At 40.7% G+C, this 27,642-nt stretch overlaps 1 protein-coding gene and 1 long non-coding RNA gene across 2 annotated transcripts; both read left to right on the forward strand.

Moving 5' to 3' along the window:
• The first annotated feature begins 1,047 nt into the window (after positions 1–1,047).
• Positions 1,048–27,642, forward strand: st6galnac5b (ST6 (alpha-N-acetyl-neuraminyl-2,3-beta-galactosyl-1,3)-N-acetylgalactosaminide alpha-2,6-sialyltransferase 5b). Its single transcript, XM_034677425.1, has 5 exons — positions 1,048–1,552; positions 2,058–2,261; positions 21,103–21,512; positions 22,657–22,764; positions 26,860–27,642. Exons 1-5 carry the CDS (start codon positions 1,376–1,378, stop codon positions 27,101–27,103), a joined length of 1,143 nt encoding a protein of 380 aa, XP_034533316.1. The 5' UTR covers positions 1,048–1,375; the 3' UTR covers positions 27,104–27,642.
• Positions 7,295–9,382, forward strand: LOC117808020. The gene is made up of 3 exons (XR_004630103.1): positions 7,295–7,407; positions 7,785–7,817; positions 9,095–9,382. It is a non-coding gene; the product is annotated as an uncharacterized LOC117808020 (long non-coding RNA).

Consider the following 27,642-nt stretch of genomic DNA (forward strand, 5'->3'; position numbering starts at 1 on the left):
TAGGACGTATGTTCCTTCACTGCTCTGCTGAGATAGGGAAGCAGCTGTTAACCGGTATTACAGTATAAAGAGTGACCCTGTTATCTTAGAGCAAGATGTTTCATTACAAACTCATTATGATCACACAGACTCAATCCATCATGGGACCATTTGTGAATAATTGTGATAGCCTACTGAGGCAATGCACATTTAATGTGGTGAGAGACAGTATTTTTTTTACACCACCTTAACAAAAGTTAATGTTTTTTATAAGTGTCATAAAGATATTACAAAAATATATTTTCAAACTCAAACATATAGGCTATTTAATGCTACAATTAATAAAAAATCACATTAGTGAATCACATTTAATCTTTTTTTGTTTTGTATGTAGACATTCTGTTCTACATTGATGCTTTTTCTTTGTGTTGATTGTTTTCTTTGGAGGGCAACATGACAAGCCTGTAAGGGTTTTTTTGGCTCCTCCTGCACATAACATGTTAGTGGTTAGTTCTAGTATTGGATTTACCTGTTATATCTTGGCTCATGTTATTGAACAGCAATGTTTTGTTCTTTGATATGTGCAATAAATAAATGAATAAACATTGCCTCCTGGTGTGAAGTATTTCTGCCTGTTCTGTCAAATATTATCTATTTATGTAGTTCTACAGTTCTCTGTTTATTTTTGTACATAATGAAAACATGAAAACAAATGACTAAATAATAAAAGAAAATGAAGCAACTAAGTTACATACACACACACACATACACACACACACACACACACACACACACACACACACACACACATATATATATATATATAAATAATAATAATAATAAATATACAATACTAATAATAATTGTATTATCTAAAAAAAATAAATGAATAACAATATACACCAATAACTAATAAAAATAAATAAATAAAGTTACTCAATAAATGAGATCACAAGATGTAAATTTGTTTCCCTTGTTGTTTGCCTCCCCTCCATTACTTTCACCTGTTTCTTAATTGGCAGGACCTGTTCCTGATTAGCCTCACCTGCCCTATGATGTCATATTTGATTTCTCCTGTTTGTGAGCGAGTAGCCTAAATCCCCCACAGTGTTTCCACCGTGTTTTCCGGACCTTACTTGTTATATATTATATTCTTACCTGTTGCCCATGGACTCTGTAAGTTTTGGGTTTAGCCATTTGATATGGTCAATAAATCCCAACATTTGCTTTTGGGTCCCCTCCTTTCGCGATAATACAAAACCTGGTGTATGCTATTAATACAACGTTTGTGTTCGATTAACATCTCTGTGAAGAGTCCAAAACCGAGGTAGGCTGGGAAATGGAGTTGTTTAGGACCATGAGGCGCGCAGCTGAGTCCCTGTAGAGAGGAGCATGGATGGGAAAGCAGTGTAGTGCTGGAGCGTCGTCTCCTCGCGCTGATCCAAGTGATGCTGCTGCTCTAGTATTGCATGCTGAAGACTCCAGACTCCGCGTGAGTGAGCTCTGGTCCCGGTATGATGAAGGCTCGGTTTGCGTTGGGAAACGAGGGGAATTGAAGATGAAGATCAGAGTGGTAAGTGCAACTGAAACCTGCTGAAAATATGTACAACTGTTGTCAACCCCAGGATGGATCTTCAGTGTTTTCTGCAGCTCAAAAGTGATCCATTCACCCGTGACCTCATTGCACTTTTTTATTGTTTTATTTTCAAATTTTACAATACCTTTGGTTGTGTTTTTCCATTAGGAGAATGGTTTTTGGGCGTCTAAAGATGATTTTATCTGCAGTGTGGGAAGTAATTATGAAACATGTTTGAATTCAGCAGCCTAGTGCTATTTTTACCTCTCTTTCCCACATGTTGCCCTGCTAATGTTGAGCACATTTGAGTGGCACAGCTGACATTTTATAAGCAGGCTTGTAGCAGGAAAGAGCAGCTTCTATTTATGCAATAATCTGCCTTTATATATCTGACATTTAATTAGCACTGATACCTTGACCAACCTTATAAGCTAAACCCAGAGCCCCTGGCTCCATGTTCCTGCTATGCTCACTTGAACTTTTGTTATTTATGTCCCTACAGTGCCAAGGCGTTAGTGGCATCATCATCATTACCATGGTTACCAGTATTATGTTGGTGTACAACAACAGCTTCAGGGATAGATCCTCTTCTCCATCTGTGTCATCATTGTCGTCCCAGCGTTCAGATGGTCCTGCTCCAACCAGAAAGCCACAGAGACCTCCTACATCAACACTGGAGGGGTACACAGGTGTCGTGGATCGTAAGGTAAATTTGCACCATCTGTGCTCCCAGACACGATCTGTCTCCCTCTGCTATTTCAGAAACGATGTTTGCACTGGTTAATCATTCAGAATATTATTATTTCAGTGAACAGATTGAAACTATGGAATGTTGGAATGATAATGAATTATAATTTGTGTAAACAATCTACCAAGGAAAATAATGTTTACTGAATTGAACATTGATTATCTTCCTTATTTGCTCTAAAATCTCTTGAGCTTCCCCAGTATGGCTGCCCATATATAACAATGGATGGTGCCCCTTCATCTCCTCTCATTGTGAGAAGTGTAGCCTAATGTTAATTCTGAAATCTAAATAAAATCATTGTTGTAGGTGAATTGTATTTAAATTTAATGGCTGCATTAGAAACCCCCTACAACGTAACACCTATGAATGAAGGTAGTACGACTGTTCTATTCAATCTGTTTTGCAGTATGCTGGACGTGAGGGAGACTGGTCCGCTGCATTCTAAGAATTTTTCTCAAATCAGTGTGACATCTGGGTAGTTTGGGGAACTGCAGATTTGCTCTTTTTCACAAACTGCATACTACATTTTGGCCAAATTGGTACATACTGCTAGCAGTGGTGGAGAGGAACAAAGTAAATTTACTTGAGTACTGTACTGAAGTACATTTTTTGAGTATCTGTACTTTACTTGAGTATTATTTGGGGGGTTACTTATTACTTTTACTCCACTACATTTGAAAGACAAATATCATACTTTTGACTCCACTACATTTCTGTCAATGCTCTAGTTACTCACTACTTTTGCTTTGAAGTCAGCTGAATGATTGTCTTCTTCTTTGAAATCAGATCCCAAAGACCATACACTGTTCGTGTACTTGTGTTTGGTTTGTATAAACGGTGTAGCCATACCTCGGTTGAGCGTAGAGCAAATGCAGAACATCAAACATTATTCAGATCAGTCCGTTCATGTAGTCGTGGTCATGATGGCTATAGCCCAGAAGGATGAGGATTCTCTACCTGAGCACCACGGCTATATTTTAAGCCCACGTTTGAGGTTTTTGAAATAAAGAATGAATCGTATTGTTGAAAATCTCTGATCAGTTTACCACATACAAACCTCATCACAGCGTACAAAACATCACCATCTAACCTGAGAAAGCATGGCGAGGTTTGTAGATAACAAACTAGTTTTATTCCAGATGAACATTTTAAACTTGTCTGTGCTTGTAGTAACTTAGTTTATATATGATGATGTACTTTTTAGATACGTAATAATGTTTTCTAGATAAACATAACGTAGCAGAATGTACACCCATGCTTCTTGACTGCACTCATCCTTTGTACTTTTGAATATTGAGTATTTTTAAAAGCAAGTACTCCAGTACTTTAACTCAAGTAATAATTTGACGACACAACTTTCACTTGTGTTGGAGTAATATTTGACCAGGAGGATCTATACTTTGACTTAAGTAATGAAGACGTGTACTTTGTCTACCACTGACTGCTAGTATAGAAGTATATTAGGTGGTTTTGATAAAAGCCACTGTGAAGACGCAAATAGACCCAAGTTCTTGTTGGGCAACTGGAATTGCACATATGGAACAAGTAAAACCTGCAATGATGTGAATGTGAACGATTTGAATCATTTGCGCAGCGATTGCCAATCAGCATGGAGATTCTCTGGTGACGTATGATGTGAAAAATCAAATTGGCGGAGGTTCATTCATTCGTGAAATTGGGGGAAATTGATAGTGCCTGTGTGCTGCTACCCTGAACTGTACAATAAAGATGGGAATAAAAAAAGGCTTGCTTGGAGGAGAGTGAGTAAGGAGGCTTATCTGGTGTGTTTTGAAAACCTTTGTATGTCAATTGATTCCAGCTATCGGACGTACCAGCAAGTCACCAAGTAGCATACCGACCTCATGTCTTTGGGTACTCGCTGACTAAAGTACACACACATGATGCGGGATATTCGCGCAAATTAAGCAAGTAAACGCAAAATATTCAATCTCTAAAATAAAGCAAACAAACGATTTTTGTTGCCGGTACAGCAGGGCATGAAGCAATCTGACGGCTGGACATGCGGGATTAAAGCTGCAGAAGCTGGCATTTGCCAATTTAGCCGTCAGTCAATCATTCTTTTTTAAAATCAAATATCAGATTATGGCTTAACTTCTCCATAAGAATTAGCAATTTCACATATATTTGCATAAGAACTAACTGCTAAGACAGAAAGCATGTGAGGATATTTGGTTTAATGCTTAATTTCTAGTTTAACGAGTGTTACATCAAGAACAATGAAGGATGCAGGTCGTATGACCCATACTGCAGCCGGTCACCAGGGGGAGCTCTAAAAGCTAGGGCTTCACTCAGGATGGATGTTGTTATGTCCATAGACTGTATGGCTGTTTTCGAAAACGCCTGCTACATACTACCAACGAATATCGTATGTTGTAAGTACTGCATACTGCCTACTGGGTTTGAAGGTAGTATGTAGTATGACTGTTCTGTTGGATCTGTTTTGCAGTATGCTGGGCCAGGCGTCTCTGGATTTCCGGTTTCGGAAAGCAGAAGTAAAAAATGGCAAAGCTGATAGCGAAAATGCCTCTTTAGCATCCACTTATAATTTGAAAAGTTAAGAAGTAGTTTATATGGAACTAATAATTTTCCAAGCACTTAAATCTGAGTGCCCCCCTTCAAAAAAGATGAAAAAAGATAAAGCATAACGTCAGTGCTGTGCATTGTGAGAAACAGTATGCGAGGGAGACTGGTCCGATGCATACTGAGGAATTTTCCAGAATTTGTACGACATCTGGGTGGTTTTGGCATACTGCAGATTTTGATCTTTTTCACATACTACTTTCTACATACTGAATTTTTGACAAATCAGTACGTACTGCTTGTAAAGTAGGCGGTTTTCGAAAACAGCCACTGCATATTAAAATGGATGTAATTAGAGCTCATGTACTGTGATACCAAAAAAGTTGGAGCTCCCCTAATGGCTGGCTGCAGTATAGGTCATAACACCTGCCTGCTTCATGTTTGCATAAGGAACATTGATCAAACTATATAAAATTAATATACCCTCAAAAATGCTTTATGTTATCATAGATTGTACTGATTTATGCTCAAAATATTACTTTTTCTGAGAAGTTTAGCTTTAATTGGTTAATCATTGGTTCTTTTCCGGATCAGCAGACTAATGGAGGACCAGTGAGAGAAAACATTACGAAAACTTACTCGAGTCACTGAACTTTTGTGTTTGCCCCAAACCAACACAAGAATCTGCTCTGACTTTTTATCCGTAAGTTGAATGTGTTTTGGCTGAAGGGGTGTGTGGTTAATGCCGTGGCTCCACCAGTGCAATATGTAAAAGCACATCAAGGTGGTCTTTTGGCTTCACATCTCACATTGGGAGGAGCCTGGAGGTATAGTGTCCATTTGATTTACAGTCAATGTAAATAGTATTTCTGTCTGTAGAATTACATTTTGTCCCACAAGTAAAACAAAGAAAACAAACCTGAATTGTGTGTTTCCAACAAAATAATTTTTAATTTGACATGAAGCCATGAGATACTTTACAGTGCTTTAGATTCCTTCATAAAGAGGGATATGGGGGAATAGCAGCATGTGAATTTTATATGTTTTGAAATTACTACAGTCCAGCAGTGGAGAAAAACTGCTGCAATAGCTACAAAACATTGTACATTGAATGGCTTTATAATGTTTGGATGTGTATTGTACAAATCTGGCTCTATACGCTGATTTACATGCTGGGTGTCCTTTAAACATGACTCTTGCTTACTCAATGCTTTTGTTCGTATTTGTGTGAGAATACACCAAGAAGGTCAAAAGATCCTGCTGCAGTTGTATATGAACCTCCACCTAATCAGTATTCTGCTGCCATCCAAGCAACGCAGGGAAACTGGAATGCAACTGTAGAGTTCAGGTGTGTACTTGAAATGGATTTTTGAAGCTTCCTGTGTTGCCCTGGTTCCATTGAAGCCTTAGAAATCCCCCTCTGCATGTGTAATCCGTGTATTAAGCCATCCTCACAGCTGAAAGTGATTTGTTACAGTTAAGTTTGGCAAGTTGACTGTATGAATAAAAGAGTCAATGATTTGAAGACATTGCACTGTGTCTAGAGATGACAAATTTGTCTTAATATGGAAATAGAAAAAAAATCACATTTATTTTGCAGTTTAACTTGGTCTCCTAAACTCGTAATGATATAAATTTATCTGAGACACTCAAAATTGGAAATTGCTGTGGAAGCATCGCCTCATACTTCCCTGTTTATCCTGTTTTCAAAGTCATAACTAATGCATATGCCATGAAATATTTAGCGACAAAAGCACTTAAAACGGGATGTGTTTCTACTGGAACAGCTACTTAAGAAATCACCGCGCTAACCTAACAGTCTTATAAGCTCCTCAGCTTTTGTTTTCATCAAGCAGAGGCCTATTATTCAGACGCAACACTCATTCAGATCAGAAGATAATCCAGACAGCATCATGTCCTCCCTCGGTGGGAAAGATATGCAGCAAGAGCAGAAAAGACGTTGAGTTTCCCAGGAGGACTGGCCAGGAGAGGATTTGGAGGGAAAAAATGTTGGTTATGGTTTGGCTGTTAGTGATTAATGATCACTGACCAGAAAGTGTGAGTTTGGTGAGAGGTTTGATCCGGCTGAGGCTCGGTGGATTTGTTTCTGTTTTTTGACGTGCCAGGTTTTTATGTTCACGTCTCCTTTGAGATGTTGTACCATCGCATTCCTTTTAAGTAAATGAAAAAGAAACATTAATCTACAGAGGAATGAGGGGCAGCTGCTTCAATTTAGTTTTTCAACAGAGAAGCCACATTAATATTCAGTCCCGGTCGACCACCTTCTCCTTCTCCTTGGATGACAGCTGATTCATGATGTATCCACGCTGCGAAATCTTCAAACTGCTTAGTGTCACCCCCCACACAGGCGAGGGAATGACAACCAGAAGAAGCCTGCTGTTGGATCAGCGGAGTAGGTGGATGAATCTGTACTGTTCCCTCCAGGGTCATCTTAGGTCTGCTGCTGCTGCTGGAGGGAACTTTGTCCTGACACACACACATGCAGGAAACCCCACGCAAATGCCCAGACGTGATGTAAAAGTTTAATGCCCTCATCAGAAATGTGAGTTGAGCTCTGTTTAATGGGCCTGTGAGTCCCTGTTCTATGACCCATTTTACCTCACGTGGTGTCTCTGTTGCTCAAGCTGTGATCTCCAAAGGTATGTGGAGGATTGTGTATGCTTTTACTCATTTTTGTGTCACCTTTGAGGTCGCAATACCACCATCATCGCACATTAATCTCTGAGACCTTGTTGATTCATTCTTGGGTTGTAAATGTAGTTGTTTTTTTTTTTTATTGTGGTATGAGAACAGCAAATGTGTAGAAGTCCATAAAATCTACTGTAACTGTAGGATTAGCCTTCAGAGATACATCACTTTCAGAGAGTTAGATATTTTGAGTAACTGGCTTTCATTATGTTCTCTCCTTGCCTTCTTCAGTGTCTGCAGGTTTCCATGAGACGTGCTCCTCTGGTATGCATTTCGTTTTTGTTGACAAGCCACAGTAATTAGAGCTGCACTCTTTCAAATCTACACACCCACGGTTGAGTCTGAACACCTCAACACACAGCAGCTCCAATCTTTTGCTGCACTACTTATCATTTTTCCATGTCTGATGTTTTGCCGATTCCACTTAAAGAGAAGCTGACCTTTTTGAAGAACTGTCACCTATAGAATAGGTTGATTCAATCTACATTGGCCTTTATGTGCAAAGCGTGTGCGAGGGCATACATGTGAATCATGAGCCTGTGCCAGTTTATGATGTGTCTGCTTATTATAGGAAATAGCTTCCAGTGCCTTGGCAGCCTTTAATGCTGTCTCAACCTTTGGAGAAATAGGTGTCATGAAGAATTTCAGTAATGCAAAAAAAATACCCCCATGTATGTTCACCCATTTATTTCATACATTGAAGCTGTATTATACTGGAGACATGTGCAGAAGTACTAAAATAACCTTGTTATTCCTAACATAACTTCACTCACGGTAAGGGCAAAACATAGAAGCCAGATTTGTTATCATCCGCACAAATCTCACACCCTATACTAATATGTGCTCATAGACTGTATAAATAATGGACGTAGTATCCGTGATGTCACCCATCTGTTTCTGAAGCGCTGTTGAGCCAATATGGCTGGGAGCCATATTTGAAATGCTGAACTCAACCTAACTTCTGTCAAGCTCGTGTAAGGTAAAGAGGCGGGCTTTGAGCCTCCTAACCAACAGCTAAAGTGTTCCCGCCTGTCAATCAAATCAGCTGCGCCTCTCATAATGGAAAACTCGTAATCTTAATATCTTCAAAACTGCTGCGTTATGAAAAAATTGACCCCCATACAGTGTGTGCCGATCGAGAAATGAGCTATCAAGACTATGATTGTTTTTTGTACCAGGCTGTAAACATGTTTATTTCTGCTGTAAAGATCGGCTTTTTGAATTGGTGTGTACATGGTTTCCCGTACTTCCGGAGCCAGCCTCAAGCGGACACTTGATGAACTGCAGTTTTTACAAGGTTGCCGCTTGTGTGTGCTCTGTATTTGGAAATCCAATCCATGTGTCTTTGTTAAACACCTCTGAGACAAATGTATTCTTGCTTAACTATTGCGCCCTATTTCGAATGTACAAGATTTCTTGCTAACAAGGCTAAGTCTTCTGAGATGCAACTGCTATATCTCTCTCTCTCTCTCTCTCTCTCTCTCTCTCTCTCTCTCTCTCTCTCTCTCTCTCTCTCTCTCTCTCTCTGCTTGACATAACAGGGAAGAGGGGAAAAGAAAAAGTCTCCTTGATCAGCTCGCCTACACTCCCTGAAATTGAGAACGGAGTAAGTTTAGGATTGCATCTTGAAAGTGTGTCACACAAGAGGCGCTTAATGAGGTGTCAAGTGTCTGGAGGATGTCTGTATAATTCATTTGTGTCGGTGAAGAGAAAAACATGATGATGATTAAACTCTCAGACGACACAACAAGTGACAATCCACCTCCACTCTTGTTTCAGCCATTTGCACAATTATCTACATTTAACATAGCATACATCATTTCAAGAAACAGGTTAACAACCCAGCAGCTGGATAAAGCAGAAGATGTTTGACAATTTCAGAGATGTTGGATTACACCAGGCAACAAATTACTTATAATCTTTGCTGTAGTTTTAACCGTTAATGTGTTTCTTTATTATGTTTTACTGTAGAGTCTTTTGAGTTACATTCATAAACCTTAGAGATAGCTGAAGTCTAATCTTTGACTCTACAAATAATGACAGTGGAGCATTTTATATTCCTTATCAATGACTCTCCTCAGACCCCTAAATAGCTTAGTCCTGTCGAGGCTATTTTCTCTTAGGTCTATGCCCACACGTCATCGTAAACTGAAAGGGAGCAGAGGGCAGAGGCTGGTAGATTGGAGGCACAGTGAAGTCTCTGGAGCAATATTAAAGACTGACTGATGGGGTTTACTCTGAAAGCAATTATGATCCTGGGTTCCCCTGGGAACTATAAACAGGATCATACTGATGCGACTACAGTCAGTGTGTGGGCTGTGATAGACTGAGACTGGAACCAGAGCTGTACTCCTGCTGCTTTTGCTGCTGCTGCTGATCTCAAAGCCACTGCTTCGTCTTTAAAAGAAACCTGTACTGAATTTAAATATTTACCCCACCAAGTTGTATACCAATAATGTGTCCAACATACAAACTGGCATGAGAACATTTGCGCTATACAAAGTATATCTTAATTTATTACACATCATGTGTGTCCTCAAAAGAAAGACTTGAATGTTAAAGCTATCGTGATGAACTTTGATTTGGTGGCACTTTTGGGGCCTTCTCTGGACCAAGCAAACTTTTGTCGTCTTTTCTCTTTGCTAATCTCTTTCTGTGCATTGGGGGGAAAAAAACTCCCACTTTCTCTTGAAAGTCAAACATGCCATCGTGAATCATTGTCTTCAAAAATGTAAACAAAGGCACTTCAAGCCTGTGAGTTGTACATGTTAAACCTGGTCACAGACATTTGAAAAAACAATTAAGGCTTACTGAATCATGGTTCCCACTCTTTTCCAGAGATCGTTTTCAAGGACATTTCCAGGACATTTCCAGGATATTTTCAGTGATGATCAAGCTGGTATGACAGTCTAAATTCAGTTCCTAATTTAGTTCCTAAATAGTCTAATATGTTCCTCTCAGTGGAAGTCTACATTGAAAGACATGTAGTCTATGGCTATCAATGAAATCATCTCTTACATACTTAAAAATTATGGCAAATTGATAATAGAATAATGCAACCACAGCTGTACAGCACTTCACTTTATTAGTGCAACTAAGTAACAATGATGGGCAACATCTCAGCCTTCTCTTTTCTCAAAAGATATCAAATGAGCAAAGAAGAAAACAAAAGAACCAGCAAAGGAATCAGGAAGCTTCCTTACTGAAATAAATAATAATAATAATGATCAGAGGATCAGTGCTTTAATGACCTAAATAGAACTGAATGACAAAAATGGCCACAAATGTTTCTCAACTCAACTCAGACTCAAAATATACCTGCTTCATCTTGATATTCATCCTGCTAAGTGGTCGATACAAAACAAAGCAAATGTCAAGTTTTTTATTTGAGTTACCGTAAACTGAAAAAATCTCACCGGTGTAAAGACGCGCTCTGTATTTGAAGATCTCTCAGAGATTTAAAAAAATGTGAACTGTCTTCCTGCATGGCGATGTCTATTATGATCAGTGATGTCTACAACGTGGAGTTTCTGTGTCGCTCTGTTTGTTCCGTTTGTTTTTCACTATCAGGAGTTTGCACTCCTGCTAGCGAGAGCAGGGGTTCTCAAACTGTTTGGAGCCAGGGACCCCTTACAGGGGAGAAGATTGTCCAAGGACCCCCTCATAACTGTAACACAGATTAAACACATTAGAGATGTGTCATGATCAAAAGCTGCGGCTCTGAGAGTCGATGCTTTATAGTGGATCAGAAGAGCCGGCTCACATCCAGAGAGAGCCGGCTCCCAGTTTGTTCCTTTCCCTGCTTAGCTCTCTCAGTGCTCAGCCCCAGCTCTGCTCACAGCAGAACTTTGTTTTGATTGGTCAGCATGGTGGCCATGAGGCCAATCACATGTGAGGATATAGGATACAGGTGATGGAGGGGAGGCTGTGTAGCGTGGCTTCATCTATTCCTTCAGAGAGGGTTAGGGTTAGGGTTCTTCTCAAGGACCGGGCAAATACTCACTGAGAAGAGAAACTGGATCAGCCCATCCAAGACTAGGGATCGGATTTTACTCAATGCCAACCTGAGGACATTAATAATGTTTGATCCAGTTTGGTTCTGGTTCTGTTCCTTGAGTTTGGTTCTGGTTCTGTTTGCTTGAGTTTGGTTCTGGTTTTGGTTCAGTTTGCTTGAGTTTGGTTCTGGTTTTGGTTCAGTTTGCTTGAGTTTGGTTCTGGTTCTGTTCTGGTATGGTTCTGGTTTGGTTCTGTTCTGGTTCGATTCTGGTTCAAGTATGGTTCGGTTCTGGTTCGGTTCTGGTTCGGTTCTGGTTCGGTTCTGGTTCGTTTCAGGTATGGTTCTGGTTCGGTTCCGGCTCGGTTCTGGTTCGGGTTCGGTTCGGTTCTGGTTTGGTTCTGGTTCAGGTCTGGTTCGGTTCTGGTTCGGTTCTGGTACGGTTCTGGTTCGGTTCAGTTCGGTTCTGGTTCGGTTCTGGTACGGTTCTGGTTCGGTTCTGGTTCGGTTCTGGTACGGTTCTGGTTCGGTTCGGTTCATGTTCGGTTCGGTTCTGGTTCGGTTCCGGTTCGGTTCTGGTACGGTTCTGGTTCACTTCTGGTTCGGGTCTGGTTCGGTTCGGGTAAGGTTCAGGTTCGGTTCTGGTTCGGTTCTGGTGCGGTTCCGGTGCGGTTCCGGTTCGGTTCAGTTCCGGTTGAGTTTGATTCTGGTTCTGTATGCTTAAGTTAAATTCTGGTTCTAACCCTAACCCTTATCCTAACCCTAACCCTAACCCTAATCCTAATCCTAACCCTAACCCTAATCCTAACCCTAACCCTAACCCTAATCCTAACCCTAACCCTAACCCTAACCCTAATCCTAACCCTAATCCTAATCCTAACCCTAACCCTAATCACAACCCTAACCCTAACCCTAATCCTAACCCTAACCCTAACCCTAACCCTAACCCTAATCCTAACCCTAACCCTAACCCTAACCCTAACCCTAATCCTAACCCTAACCCTAACCCTAATCCTAACCCTAATCACCACCCTAACCCTAACCCTAACCCTAACCCTAACCCTAATCCTAACCCTAACCCTAATCCTAACCCTAACCCTAATCCTAACCCTAAGCCTAACCCTAACCCTAATCCTAATCCTAACCCTAATCACAACCCTAACCCTAACCCTAACCCTAATCCTAACCCTAACCCTAACCCTAACCCTAATCCTAATCCTAACCCTAACCCTAACCCTAACCCTAACCCTAATCACAACCCTAACCCTAACCCTAACCCTAATCACAACCCTAACCCTAATCCTAACCCTAACCCTAACCCTAATCACAACCCTAACCCTAACCCTAATCCTAACCCTAACCCTAACTCTAACCCTAATCCTAACCCTATTCACAACCCTAACCCTAACCCTAATCCTAACCCTAACCCTAACCCTAATCCTAACCCTAACCCTTATCACAACCCTTACCCTAACCCTAACCCTAATCCTAATCACAACCTTAACCCTAACCCTAACCCTAATATCTAATCACAACCCTAACCCTAATCCTAACCCTAATCACAACCTTAACCCTAACCCTAACCCTAACCCTAAACCTAACCCTAAACCTAATCACAACCCTAACCCTAACCCTAATCACAACCCTAACCCTAACCCTAATCCTAACCCTAACCCTAATCCTAACCCTAACCCTAATCACAACCCTAACCCTAACCCTAATCCTAATCCTAACCCTTACCCTAATCACAACCCTAACCCTAACCCTAATCCTAACCCTAACCCTAACCCTAATCACAACCCTAACCCTAATCACAACCCTAACCCTAATCACAACCCTAACCCTAACCCTAACCCTAATCACAACCCTAACCCAAACCTTATCCTAACCCTAACCCTAACCCCTAACCCTAACCCTAACCCTAACCCTAACCCTAACCCTAACCCTAACCCTAACCCTAACCCTAACCCTAACCCTAACCACTCGGGGTTCATGCCTAACCCTAAGCCTTGGTATTTGTCACTGGACTTGATCCCTAAACCTAACCCTTGGTATTTGTCACTGGACTTGATCCCTAAACCTAACCCTTGGTATTTGTCACTGGACTTGATCCCTAAACCGAACCCTTGGTATTTGTCACTGGACTTTATCCCTAAACCTAACCCTTGGTATTTGACACTGGACTTCATCCCTAAACCGAACCCTTAGTATTTGTCACTGGACTTGATCCCTAAACCTAACCCTTGGTATTTGTCACTGGACTTCATCCCTAAACCGAACCCTTGGTATTTGTCACTGGACTTGATCCCTAACCCTAACCTTTGGGCATACTCGCAATATATCGCCTCACCCAACCCTTACCCTAACCCTAACCACTCGGGGTTCATCCCTAACCCTAACCCACAGTACTTGTCACTGGACTTCATCCCTAAACCGAACCTTGGGTATTTGTCACTGGACTTGATCCCTAACCCTAACCCTTGGTATTTGTCACTGGACTTGATCCCTAAACCGAACCCTTAGTATTTGTCACTGCACTTGATCCCTAACCCTAACCTGTGGGCATACTCGCAATATATCGCCTCACCCAACCCTTACCCTAACCCTAACCACTCGGGATTCATCCCTAACCCTAACCCACAGTACTTGTCACTGGACTTGATTCCTAAACCTAACCTACAATAATTGTCACTGGACTGGATTCTTACACCCAACCCATGGTAATTGTCACTGGACTTGATTCCTAAACCTAATAATTATTGGACTGTATTTCTCTACCTACTCTAAATCCTTTTCTCAGTAGACTACAAATCTCAACCTGAGCTTTGTCCTTTCTTGGGTTCTGTCACCTCACAGAGACACTTCACCTGACCGAACGGGATCCTTCAAAGACAGTGGACTTCATTCCTAGCCTTCCTTTACTTTGTTCTTAACTGTGACGCTTCATATGGATCAATGTAAAGTCTCTCATCCTAATTACTTGATATTTCTGAATGTGTCAACGAATTCATCGTGTCCTCCTCAAGACGCTTATGCACAAGTTCATCCCTCTGTGGCAAATTGGTTCGGACTGGAACAGGTGGCTAAATCGACATGCGCCGGCCCGTGCATTCCCTAGACACTCCTACTCCAAACCGCCCAGTCGTCGGACGAGGCGGGGGATGTCTCTGTAAATCTCACGCTCCCCTAACCCTAACCCTAATCCTAACCCTAATCCTAACCCTAATCCTAATCCTAACCCTAATCAAACCCTAACCCTAATCCCAACCCTAACCCTAACCCTAATCCTAACCCTAATCCTAACCCTATTCCTAATCCTAACCCTAACCCTTATCACAACCCTAACCCTTATCCTAACCCTAACCCTATTCACAACCCTAACCCTAACCCTATTCACAACCCTAACCCTAACCCTAATCCTAACCCTAACCCTAACCCTAATCCTAACCCTAACCCTAATCACAACCCTAACCCTAACCCTAATCCTAACCCTAAAGGCTGATTTATACTTCTGCGTCGCCCTACGCAGCAGGGGCTGACGCGGACATGAGCCCCTCATACTTGTGCGTCGGTGTGTCTGTGTCGCGCAGCAATTCTCCGCCGAAACGCCTGAGGGCAGTGCGGTCTCTCTGATAGCCGGTCGCCTGCTTCCGGTCCCGCTACGATCTCTGTTTACTTTTCCACATCGATTCAGAGCGTGTTATGTTAATCTACAGCTGATACATGTTGCTGTTTATCATACAGACATGATTACATGAAGAATAGAGAGGAGGAGATGAAATACACGGCCGATGTGTGGACGATGTCCGGGACCCCGGAAGTGATGTGAATGCGGGAAAGACAGAGCTGTCGAGCGGACCAATCACAGAGCTTGCGGTCCGCGTCGGCTCTACGCGTAGTTACATTTTGGAGGAGGTGCACGTCAGCTACGTGCGTAGGCCTCTGCGTAGGTACGGGAGCTACGCGGACCTACGACGTAGGTTACGCCGTCGATTCGACGCAGAAGTATAAATCAGCCTTAACCCTAACCCTAATCCTAACCCTAACCCTAATCCTAACCCTAACCCTAATCACAACCCCAACCCTAACCCTAATCACAACCCCAACCCTAACCCTAACCCTATTCACAACCCTAACCCTAACCCTAATCCTAACCCTAATCCTAACCCTAACCCTAATCACAACCCCAACCCTAACCCTAATCACAACCCCAACCCTAACCCTAACCCTAACCCTATTCACAACCCTAACCCTAACCCTAATCCTAACCCTAACCCTAACCCTAATCACAACCCTAACCCTAACCCTAACCCTATTCACAACCCTAACCCTAATCCTAACCCTAACCCTAACCCTAACCCTAATCACAACCCCAACCCTAACCCTAACCCTATTCACAACCCTAACCCTAACCCTAATCCTAACCCTAACCCTAACCCTAATCCTAACCCTAATCACAACCCTAACCCTAACCCTAATCCTAACCCTAACCCTAACCCTAATCCTAACCCTAACCCTAATCCTAACCCTAACCCTAACCCTATTCACAACCCTAACCCTAACCCTAACCCTAGGATCAGGGTGAGAATGATTTTGTAACAGAATAAATGCACACCATTGGTCAGTTATAAGGCTTCTCATAAAAACACTGTTAAAGGGTTTTCAACACAAACCATTAGTTTTTGTAAAGTTAAGGTAAAACATATGGCTACAAGAGATCCTAAATCAAGAGCCGTTTGGGAGTCAAAAGAGCCGGCTCTTCTTTGGGAGCCGAGTTAAAAGAGCCGGCTCTCTGTAAAGAGCTGAACTTCCCATCACTAAAGCACATGCTTACTACCATTTGCACTCTTAGTTGCCCTTGGAACTTTTTGTACTGTAAAACGTATCAATGTAAATCCTTCAGACCTGTACCATCGTGATAAACAGATAACACTTCAATTTGAATCAAGTAAATACCACTTGTATCCTTTAAAACAGAGGGTCATTTCATTCCTTGTGGACATGACATGACATGACATGACAGCATTTAGACTTTTCAAGTAATTGATCTTAAACGCTTTCAGAAAATTAACAGGAGCAAGACTCACATATCCCTTCAGACACCAAATGGTATCAGAACAATGGTGGATATGCTGTTTGTAATGACACAACACAATTTATCATTTATTAGAAATGTATTCAAATTATTTCACGGACCCCCACGCTATGGTTCGTGGACCCCAAGGGGTCCCAGGACCTCACTTTGAGAACAACTGAGCTAGAGTACGGTAATTGAGCCAAATGTACCATAAAACAGAAACAATATACCCGTTTTCTGTGAATGCATGATTATGAAGAGAAGGAGAAAAGATGTCTTTTCCAGCACAGAGTGAACTCAACTTTCAATGAATGGGGATGTGTTTTGTTAATAGGGTCAGGTCACATGCAGCCATGTTGGAATAATTTTCCAGGACTATCTGTGATTTTCCAGGACATTTTACTTTTTCTCCCATTTTCCAGGTGTTTTCCAGCACTGGAAAACTGGTCAACTGTTTTCCAGGTTTTCCAGGTTTTCCAGGACGTGTGGGAACCCTGCTGAATGTTTGAGCACCAGCTTGTCATAGTGGTTAAATTATGCACCCCATGTACATAGGCTGTAGTCTTTGAGGCCAGCAGCCCTGGTTTGACTGAACCCCATGACCTTTTGCCTACGTAATTCCAGCCTCTCTCTTCCAGTCTTCTTCTCTATCCCTTATGCTGTCCTCTGAATAAAGGCATGGTAGCCCCCCACTCCTCCCTGTCTGTATTTATAGCTGAAAGAGGCATTAGTGTTCATATCAGTCTGATTATAACCAGCAGAAAACTCCTCATAGCTTAAATACAACTTATTCACAGAAACCCAAGTACCTAATAACAAGGAGAACTGTCTGGTTTTAAAATCAAACATGCATTTTGGTTCAATCTTTGTGGTGAAACAACAGGAGCACTAGAGTTATTGAAAATATCAAAGTATACATCTGTCAAATGTAAAATTTAATTTGAATAAATTCTGTGTAACTACTGGGAGGGTTGCCAAACTCTCAATCAAGGATTGATTGTCAAGGTTCTTAGTTTAAAAGGGTTATCTGAATGGTACATGATAAGATAACACTGCTACAACTTGATTGATGAAGGATATAAGTCTAATGAATAATTAAGGTTAGGATTAAATGCTCAGTTAAAATGTAAAGACAAAAAAGGCACACATATTTCAGTTAGCCCAGACAGGGGAATAAACACCTACTGATAAAGGTTTGTTGTTTGAATCCTAAAAATAAGAGGAAGTCTTTATAATAGCTGAAAGAAATGTAGTATAAGAAAATTACTAAACACCAACTATTTTTGTTTCCTGTCGTTATCTTCATAACAAAGATGTGTTTCCCGTAGAAATGCTTTGCCCACATTCAGTTGTAAAAAAACCTTTGCTCTAGTTAGAAACAGTATTTGTAGGTGTATTATTGCATGGTTTGACCTTCATCTGACTTACTACAGGGGTCGTAATCTTTTTCAGCTGTGCTCCCCTATGGTACATGAAATTATTTTCTAGCCCCCCTTTCCCCTCACCATATACATCATGTAAAGACAATGTTTTCAACTTGAGTATCATCCAGTTGTTTAGGTGACATTAACACATTCACTACATGCAAAGGCTTCTTCCCCTCACAATGAACAATAAGTCTAACAATGGTCCTCTCAGATTCTAGAGGTATGGCATCAGAGTTCACTGAATAGCCTCCTTGGCTTCAAATTTCACCTTTAACTCATGTCTATTTTGGAAAGTGTATCGCTGACCATGTATGCATTATTTATAAAGGCAGACAAGCCTCTGTCCTCATGATGAAGTGCAGGCTGAGTGTGTGTGGGAGGCTTCAAATGTTCAAGGGCTAATTGGATCACAAATAAAAGGACCACTGTGTTAATTTAAGGCTGATTATGCATTGAAAAGCTGATTTTAATATGCAGTACATTACACTCATATAGTTATTAATTTATTCAACAGTCTGTGGGTTGCATCTCCAAGCTTCCTGTCATCTGAAATATTACCCATCTGAATCTGAAAGCCCTTCTTAATATGAGACATGGTCTACAGGTGGCTATTTCCCAACACCATCAAGCTGTCAGGAGCTGGGAGCTGGCACTGGAGCTTTAGCATCACTGTCAAGGACGCTATTATTTCATGGACACTTCAAAGCATAACACCGCTGGTGCAACCTTCATTCGCCTTTTACCGGTTTAACACATTCCCTGCGTTTTGAAGTGATTAAAAGTTGCTGGGGGTAGTCGTGAGGACAGAGCTGAGAGGAGAATGCACTTTATCTGTTGTTGGTAGAAGAAGAAACAGCTTAAAGGAATGTTTTTTTTCTTCTGCAAAGACATGGAAGGTGTGTTTGTGCAGTGAAGGGTGTAATTTGCTCAAGTCTACCTCTTATAGACGGAGGGGGTCTGAGGACAGAGAGGGCAAACACAATAGGAAATGGTTTGTTTTGGGAAGTACCTTGAAGAATTGGAAATCCAGTTACACAGTGTGAAGATTTTGAAGAGTGTGTGTGTGTGTGTGTGTGTGTGTGTGTGTGTGTGTGTGTGTGTGTGTGTGTGTGTGTGTGTGTGTGTGTGTGTGTGTGTGTGTGTGTGTGTGTGTGTGTGTGTGTGTGTGTGTGTGTGTGTGTGTGCTTACAAACTTCCCTAACGAAACTGTGTTGTGGTTGTACATTCACCAATAGGGGACTATCCAGGGGACATTTATGAGGTCCTGTCTTAGTCATGCTTAAATTATGTCACACTCTGGTAATTTTGGAATGTTTACTAAGAGAGGACCTGTCTGTGTGTTTAAAACCATGCTCAGCAGTCCTCCTACAAGCTACAGGCATTTTAATGACCCATTCACATGTCTTTAACTGGTTAAATGAAGATAAGGTTCCTATTCTTCTATTATTATTATTTTTAATTGACTACAAAGTCCCCCTTGGTCAGATGATGATAAAATGACAATCCTCTGTTGAATAGGTAGGCATGTAGGGGTATGTGTGCGTGTTTATGTGTGTATAGAAGGGATTGTATATTGACAGTTGAAGACTCTTGTCATGTGATTGTATTACATATCTGAGGGTACATCAAACATAACAAAGGTTTAAGGACATCCACGGACTCCTCCTATTCACATTTATAGGGATGCACACATACACACACATATAGGGAAATCATTCAATGTGGGGTCAGAGATAGTGGGAGAGTATTATAAATATAGTGGTGGAAGCAGCATAGCCTCTGGCACTGGTAATTTCACCTGGATGTAAGCCCCCACACACACACATATCCCTATCTCCGAACCTGATGGAGTGTGAAGCTCAGAGCACAGTTCAGAATGCCAATGTAGCTCTCTATTAAGGTTGGGAATAATTCATGTGAAGGGTCTCTGGGTTTTTGCTGTCGGATCATTCAATCCGAGCTCACCTTTTGCTACACTGAAAACTCGGTGGGAACAACATAGTCAAAGAAAAGTGCAAACCAGTGCAACAGCCCTGCAATACATTCGACTTTTTGAAAGCATCTGTGCATGGATGATACGTGAACTGGATTTTGTATAGAGGGGGTATGTTGTGGGAACAATTCTCAAGAGCTTAGTGTGACTGAATTCATTCACAGGTTTATTTGTTTTTATGGGTTTCCTACAAAATTCATTAAGATTAGCCTCTACTACTGTCAGTCATGATCATCTGCAGAGTGTTGTAATGATGGGGTAAGTGACAGATCCCCCTGTTTCCTCTAGCCACTCAACCCTTTGATGATAACACTTTCATCAGGTTCTGTGTTTAAAATACTTCAACACTAAAACATCTTTACATTAAAAACGTTTTGAGTTGCTTTCATACGTTTTCGACATTTTTAGAGAAGTTTTATCAAACTGAAGGATTTCCTTGTTTCTAAGTCTTTCAGGGTCAGATTGTTTCCAGTCTTTTGGCAGCCATCAATTAAAGGGAACATTTGGTATTGCTTAAAAAAAGACTTGACCTTGAAGGCTATATGATGCAGTTTAATGCATTTTTTCTGTTTACACTTTATCTGTTAGCTAAGCTTAAGTTATGCAAGCACTGTGGCTTTCTTAGACTGATGGTTCTTTGACTTACTTTTAACCATGTGGTTTAAAATGACAGCTTTAAGGACACTCTTGCTGTGGAGCAAGTGCCCCTATTAGTTAGGACTGAGGGATATTTGAAAGATCTGATATGGTGGTGTGTTCTGTCTGTGTTCTATATTTGGTTAAAAAGATATAGGGATTTCTACAACATAAATTCAGTGTGTTTATATGTACTCATGAATAATTACAGTTTCCATTATTTGGATCAAGCCGTGTCTATTTTTGGCTTTCAAATCAAACCGCCTCCTCTGACAGCGCATGGAGAAGGAAAGAGAAAAGTGTTGAAGTGAAGCACTGCACTAAAATGAAATCACAACATTTTATTGTAAATTGAAATGGAATACATTATGGAATATGGAAATCTACAGTTTTATCTGACCTTTGACCTTTCATCTCTCCAGCATCTGAAGATGCACTGCAGCACATGTGCCCTGGTGACCAGCTCCGGCCAGCTAACTGGGAGAAAGAGAGGAGAAGAAATCGACCGCTCCGAGTGTGTGATCCGTATGAACGATGCGCCTAACATTGGCTATCAGAAGGACGTTGGCCAACGCACAAGCCTACGTGTCATAGCTCACTCGAGCCTGCAGAGGGTTCTGCGGAGCCGGCAGCAGCTGCTTAATGCGAGCCAAGACACGGTGTTCATCTTCTGGGGACCAAGCAGCTGCATGAGACGGGATGGGAAGGGACACGTTTACAACAACCTCAGACTGTTAAGCCAGCTGCTGCCCAGACTTAAAATCTACATAATTTCCAGGATCAAAATGCTGAGGTTTGATGAACTTTTTAAGAAGGAAACAGGGATTGATAGGTAAGTGTTGTGAGGAGACCAACAGCTGTTTTAGCATGTTAAAAGAAATGTTGAAGAACAAGGGAGAGGCAGACGCATACAGTGTCTTCAGCTTATGCCTTACTCATAAAAGAATACAACAGCTGATTCAATTTTCAGCATTATTAACAGGATTTAGATTTAATTTCAGGGATTTGATTAATGCTAAGATCACAGTTGTGCCACTAATACAAGGCTTAGGGAAAGTAATGCACCCGTGTTGATCCACTGTGTAATGACATATTTGCCGGGTGGCTAAATATAAAAAAGAAACACATTTTACTTCTTTGAGATTTGTATCTACCAAGAGCACTCTGATAATTCGAGTAATTAGAAACAGAAGTCAGTACGGTGACTTAGTTGAGTGGGAGTGGGAGCTGACAAACTGGTGACACATAATAAGAACAACATCTGTCATAAACACTTATGACAGATATAAATGTTGCGTAGCATACTGTATATACTAACCTGAAACTTTTCTTTCCCATCTTAACGGTGCAGGCATGTAGCACACGGGAGGATTTTTAAACGTTTTTAGAGGCAGCTGTGGTGCTCAGTTTTGAACAAATAGAAATTCTTTCAGAAATGCAGAGCAAATTGGCATAAGGTTACATACTGAACCACAACAACCCTAACGCCAGACAAATTCCTTTCTTTTTAGACTTGAAATGAAAGGAACACATCATAACTTCATCTCTCTTTATATGTGGCGCAGGTAGATAAATGTCTGGCTGAATGTAAGCTCAGAATATGAAGCAACAGAAAGATAATATGACATTTTGTCTTCATCAACCCAGCCATTCATGAACTCATTTGCATGTGAACAGTTAGCCCACAGGAAGATAAGAGGACATTGTATTTGAATAGAAAATCCAATCACTTCAGCCTTCATGTGACATAATAAATTTCTTACTCATTGATATTTCCTCTTTGTTGTGTACAAAGCATGGACACAAAGAGACTTTCAATCTGTCTGTATTTACCTCAAAAGAGATGATAAAGTAAAATCAAGAAATATGGATACACAGTGCTAAAATTGTCTCAGGGAGGAAGACAGAACAGGCTAATTTATTGATTCTGTGTAAATAGAAATCTGCTGAAAAAGTCGATCTTTTGTGTCTTCCAGGAAAAGCTCAAACTCCTGGCTAAGCACCGGCTGGTTCACCATGGCCATCGCCCTGGAGCTGTGTGACAGGATCAACGTTTACGGCATGGTACCTCCTGATTACTGCAGGTTGGGACACTTTTTTTTTAATGTCAAGAATTCAGATTCATTAAGATGTATACATTGCATACCAGAAAAACAGCTATAAAAGACACTATACAGATTATTTAATATTTTACTAATTTATTCAGGTTTAGAAACATCAACTTTCAACCATATAACATACACATATTTTAATTTAAAACACAGTCACTCCTTTATGTTCACCAGCTGTCTGCTAACTTTATCTGTTTGGTTTTAGAGTTGGTTGTGTTCACATGGATTGATCTTTAGCTTTTCTTGTCACAAAACAAACCTGCCATGTCTGATAGACTGAACCAACCCAGAGGAACATTTTACTGCACAAGGCTTTCTCTTCTAAGTCTCTGGAGACAAAATTGAGATTCTCACTTCAGCCTCATTCAAGTTTCAAATTGTTCTCATTAGTTTCTCATTAGTTTCTCCTAAAATTCACTAGGAGAAATAGTTTAGACCATAACATGAGTCTTATTTGAGACTTAAATGAGAGATCTCATTAATGGGTAATTTTCTTCTCTTTTTTTGAAATATATTTTTGGCCTTTATTTGACTGGACAGCTGAAGAGAGACAGGAAATGTGGGGATTAGTGAGTGGGGGGAAGACATGCAGGAAATGGTCAACCGGCCGGGAATTGAACCGGCGACCCCTGCAACGAGGACTTTAGCCTCTGTCTGTAGGGACCGCTAGGCCACCAGCACCCAAAAGAATCCACCCCTTTAATTGTAATAATCTGGCTAAATCTGGTCAGCCCTTTTGCGGACCATATTTTAAATAAATCATCTGTCATACCTGGTGTGAAATCTCTATCTTTTGCAATTTCTCTCAAATACACTAAATCATTGTGAAGTTGTTTTGTTCTCAAACAAACTTGTAAAGGAAGGACCATATTGTGAGGTCAAAGAAGAGATCATTTGACATCTAAATAGCTGATCTTGCAAGTGGTTCAAATGTTTTCATGAGAATTGCAAGTTTGTGGACAATTACATTGAAATCTTAATTTTGCAGGGCACCACAAATGTTCATAGAAAGATGAGCTCAGGTTCTTTCTTTGCTCCATCTGAGCTCAACTTGAGACACAAAAACTGAGTCTGACAAAAACAAAGGGATGAGGTCAGATTGAGACAATTGAGAGAGCTCCCTGATTTCTCCACCTGAGATCAAAAGGAGTCACAAAACTTGAGAAACACCTGAGAATCATTTCAGATTTTGACGAGATCTCCTTTTGAACTGAAAGGGAGACTATGCTGAGACTTTTGCAACTTTTTTCTGAAGGCAAGAATGATAAACATGAGACATAAACTATAGTCTCTTTTTGCTTTCAAACAGATCGCATTGTTGTCTAGGAGACATAAATGAAACACTTTTGAGATCTCCTCTTTCAATTTATTTTCCTATCGGAAAGCATTGATGTTGTCACAGTGAAATCAAAGTAATGAGCTGAAAGACACTGTAATAATCTGTAAAGCAGAGGTCTGCTGACAAATTGACTTAATCAATAAAAGTGACAACTCTCACATTCACGTGATTTGATTCTTGGCGTTTGTTGTTGGTGTGGAGGTAGTGGCTCAGTGGTAGAGTGGGTTGTATCTCAAAAGAGAGGATGGTGGTTTTATCCCCACTCCTTTAGTCCACATTTCAAAGTTCCTGGTGGCATAGCCAGTGGCATATAAACATGTATGTTAGCCAATTCTGTTATTATACAGTGTGAGAATGTGTGTGTGAATATAGTGTGATGTAAGTGCTCTGAGTGGTCCGAAGACAGGAAACACACTACAATTAACACTTAAAGATAATTAGTCCTGCAGCTTTAATCATACAAAGCAAAATTTGACTTGTACCCAGGCAAAAATAAAACAATATACCAAAAACAAAGAAAATCAAAAAAGTCTAATTCAAATATGTGAATTTTATTATCTAGTCATATCATTCTACCCATTTTATTCACCAATAAACAATTCTGTAGCCAATATCATGTGATGCTTTCAAAGAATGCCTTATCTTTGTATTATTTTTATACCAAACACAGAACCATGAATCACCTTTACAACAGAAGAGGACAGTGTTAGTTTTTATTTTCTGTTTCTTAGCAACACAAATGACTCAAACCACATGTGTATTTCAACAATACTGTGTCCTTGACTTTCTCTGGTCAAATACATTGGTGCAAAATTTATCTGAAGACATCACAGGTGTATATGAAGTAAAAGATTAAGATCTCACTCTATTAGAAATCCCAAATATTCATTCTCAAAAAAAAGAATTCACATCAGGGGTTGACAGATATTAGTTTATCAGGGCTGATACCAATACCGATTATGTGACAGATAAAGGAAATTTGGAACCAAAGTGCACTTACAATAAAAATATAAAATCCGACCTCCAACACAAGACTTTTAACTAAAACTGAAAATTTCAGTTCCATATACTTGAATTTACGGTTAACAAGTCACTATTACAGTACAGCAATGCCACACAGTTGTGTGACGTCTTGCTTGTATGATAGCGTTGTGAGCAGGACATAGGTGAGACCCAGCGGTGAGTGAAAACAGACCAAAAGGTAATGACAGTGACACACCTGCAGCGGAGCAAGAGTAGTGCACTCTTTAATGAATTTATTTTATCAGCCATCAGTAAAATAAAACGCAGATAAAGATAATCGACTGAATGCAGGATACCTATCCCATAGACTGTATAAACAATAGATGTAGTATCTGTGACATCACCCATCTGTTTCTGAAGTGCTGTTTTGAAGCCAAACGTAGGCAGGAGCCATATTGGAAATGCTGAAACCTAAACCTAACTTCTGTCAAGCTAGTGTGATGTAAAGAGGTGGGCTTTGAGCCTCGTTTCCAACAGCTACAGTGTTCCCACCTGTCAATCAAGTCAGCTGTGCCTCTCATAATGGAAAACTCGTAATCTCAATATCTTCAAAATTTCTGCATTATGAAAAAATTCACCCCCATACAGTGTGTGCCGATCGAGAAATGAGCTATCCAGACTACACTCGTTTTTTGCACCAGGCTGTAAACATGTTTTCTTCTGCGATAAAGTTTGCCTTTTTTGAATTTGTGTGTATGTGGTTTCTGGTACTTCTGGAGCCAGCCTCAAGTGGACACTCGAGAAACTGCATTTTTTAACACTTCTGCATTGGCTGCCATTCTCGCGGCCGGAGGTTGCTGCTTGGTCTACCTCAGTCGACCTCTACTTCACATATTTGTTTTACCATAACCTCATAATTACTTTAGAAGAGAAAGAGCAGGGCAATCCTTCAATATAGGAAATTAAATGTAAATAAATCCACAACAAAATATCTCTTTTATTCTACATCCATCACTCTCTGTTTCACGTGCTGAATTATACATCCAAGACAACTTTGAAATTCCTCATCCTCAGGCCTCCAAGGTTTTCTGTTTGAGCAGGGAGTGCCTAAAGTTGATGTTATGCTCTCTTCTGTTCTAGCTCTACTCCATGATTTACTGTGTGCTAACAACATGGGTGTGTTTCTACATAAAAATGTTATCTGGTGCATCTTTACAGACAGCTTTCACTTCTTATACTTCTTATGTCTGTATAACATTCGACCCCTGCAAAGGCATCTTCAAGAATCTTTTAATTGCCCTGCAGTCAAGCTGGTGAATACATTTGATTTGACAACATTTACTGACATTTTATGATGAGAAATAACAGATTTCAATAGGTTGCAAATGCAACAACAGCTGATTTATATAAATAATCAGGGGCTTAGTTTTTGTTATGCTGTTCTCATAAAAAACTACAAGAGCACAAAGGACATTTTGACACATTTGGATACTCAGAGGAAAGCCGTGCAGGTTGATGAGTCTCTCATGTAGCTGAGCCTTCAGCTCTGTGGGACTGTGAGTATCATAGGATTAAGATGGTGTATAATGAACACATCTGTGAGCCCATATTCTTTTCATCATCCTGTTTTCTTTTGTTCTCATCTCCATTTTCTTCCCCACTGTGCCTCACTTCTTACCCCTCTCCCCTACCCTCATCTCGTAATTATCCCCTCTCTATCTCCACATCCCTCCTTCCACTCCTCTCTCCTCTCTGCTCTCATGTAGATCCTCCTTTCATCCCTCCTTGCCGTATCATTACTACGAGCCTTCAGGGCCCAACGAGTGTTCCATGTACCTCACCCACGAGAGGAGCCGACGAGGAAGCCACCACCGCTTCATCACAGAGAAGACGGTGTTTGCAAACTGGGCTCGAACCTTCAACATCCACTTTAACCAGCCTGACTGGAAGCCTGCCGCTGTCATCACCAGCATGAACAGCTCGTACACTCCTGTTCCTGCTGGATCCTGAGATTCAACTCTAGAGACCATCCCCAGTAGTGCAGAATATGTGCATGGACGGTTTCCAGCGTGCAGATTCTGGCTCTGGCTGACATGAGCGCATGAGACAGCAGTAAGACAGAACAAGCCTCTGTTGTGGCTCTTAGCCGGCCGCCTAAGCAGCTTGGCAGAATGGGATCATTGCATAAAAGCAGCACAAAGCCTCAGCGTATTTTGGAAGTGTAGCTGTAATAGGATGAATTTCATACTGGAATCAAAGCCACAGCAGCAGGACTCAAGTGTGTTTTTAACTCTGAAGAGCTGCTTTAGTAACACAGAGGACAGACAATAAGACAGCACACCTCTGCATCCAACGCAGACAGATTCCTTTTAATGTGTTTAAACTGAGAACAGATTGACTGAGGACGATGAGATTCTGTTATTGAACTTAAACGACCTGAAAAGAAGTTTATACTTTTCAATTTGACATAAATTGGAAAAAGTGTTTGTTAAAAGCCGATTTTGATACTTTCAGAGCCACTGTATTAATAATTAAATTTTTTAAAACAA

The sequence above is a fragment of the Notolabrus celidotus genome, chromosome 2, assembly GCF_009762535.1.
Source record: "Notolabrus celidotus isolate fNotCel1 chromosome 2, fNotCel1.pri, whole genome shotgun sequence".
In the NCBI taxonomy this organism is placed as follows: domain Eukaryota; kingdom Metazoa; phylum Chordata; class Actinopteri; order Labriformes; family Labridae; genus Notolabrus; species Notolabrus celidotus.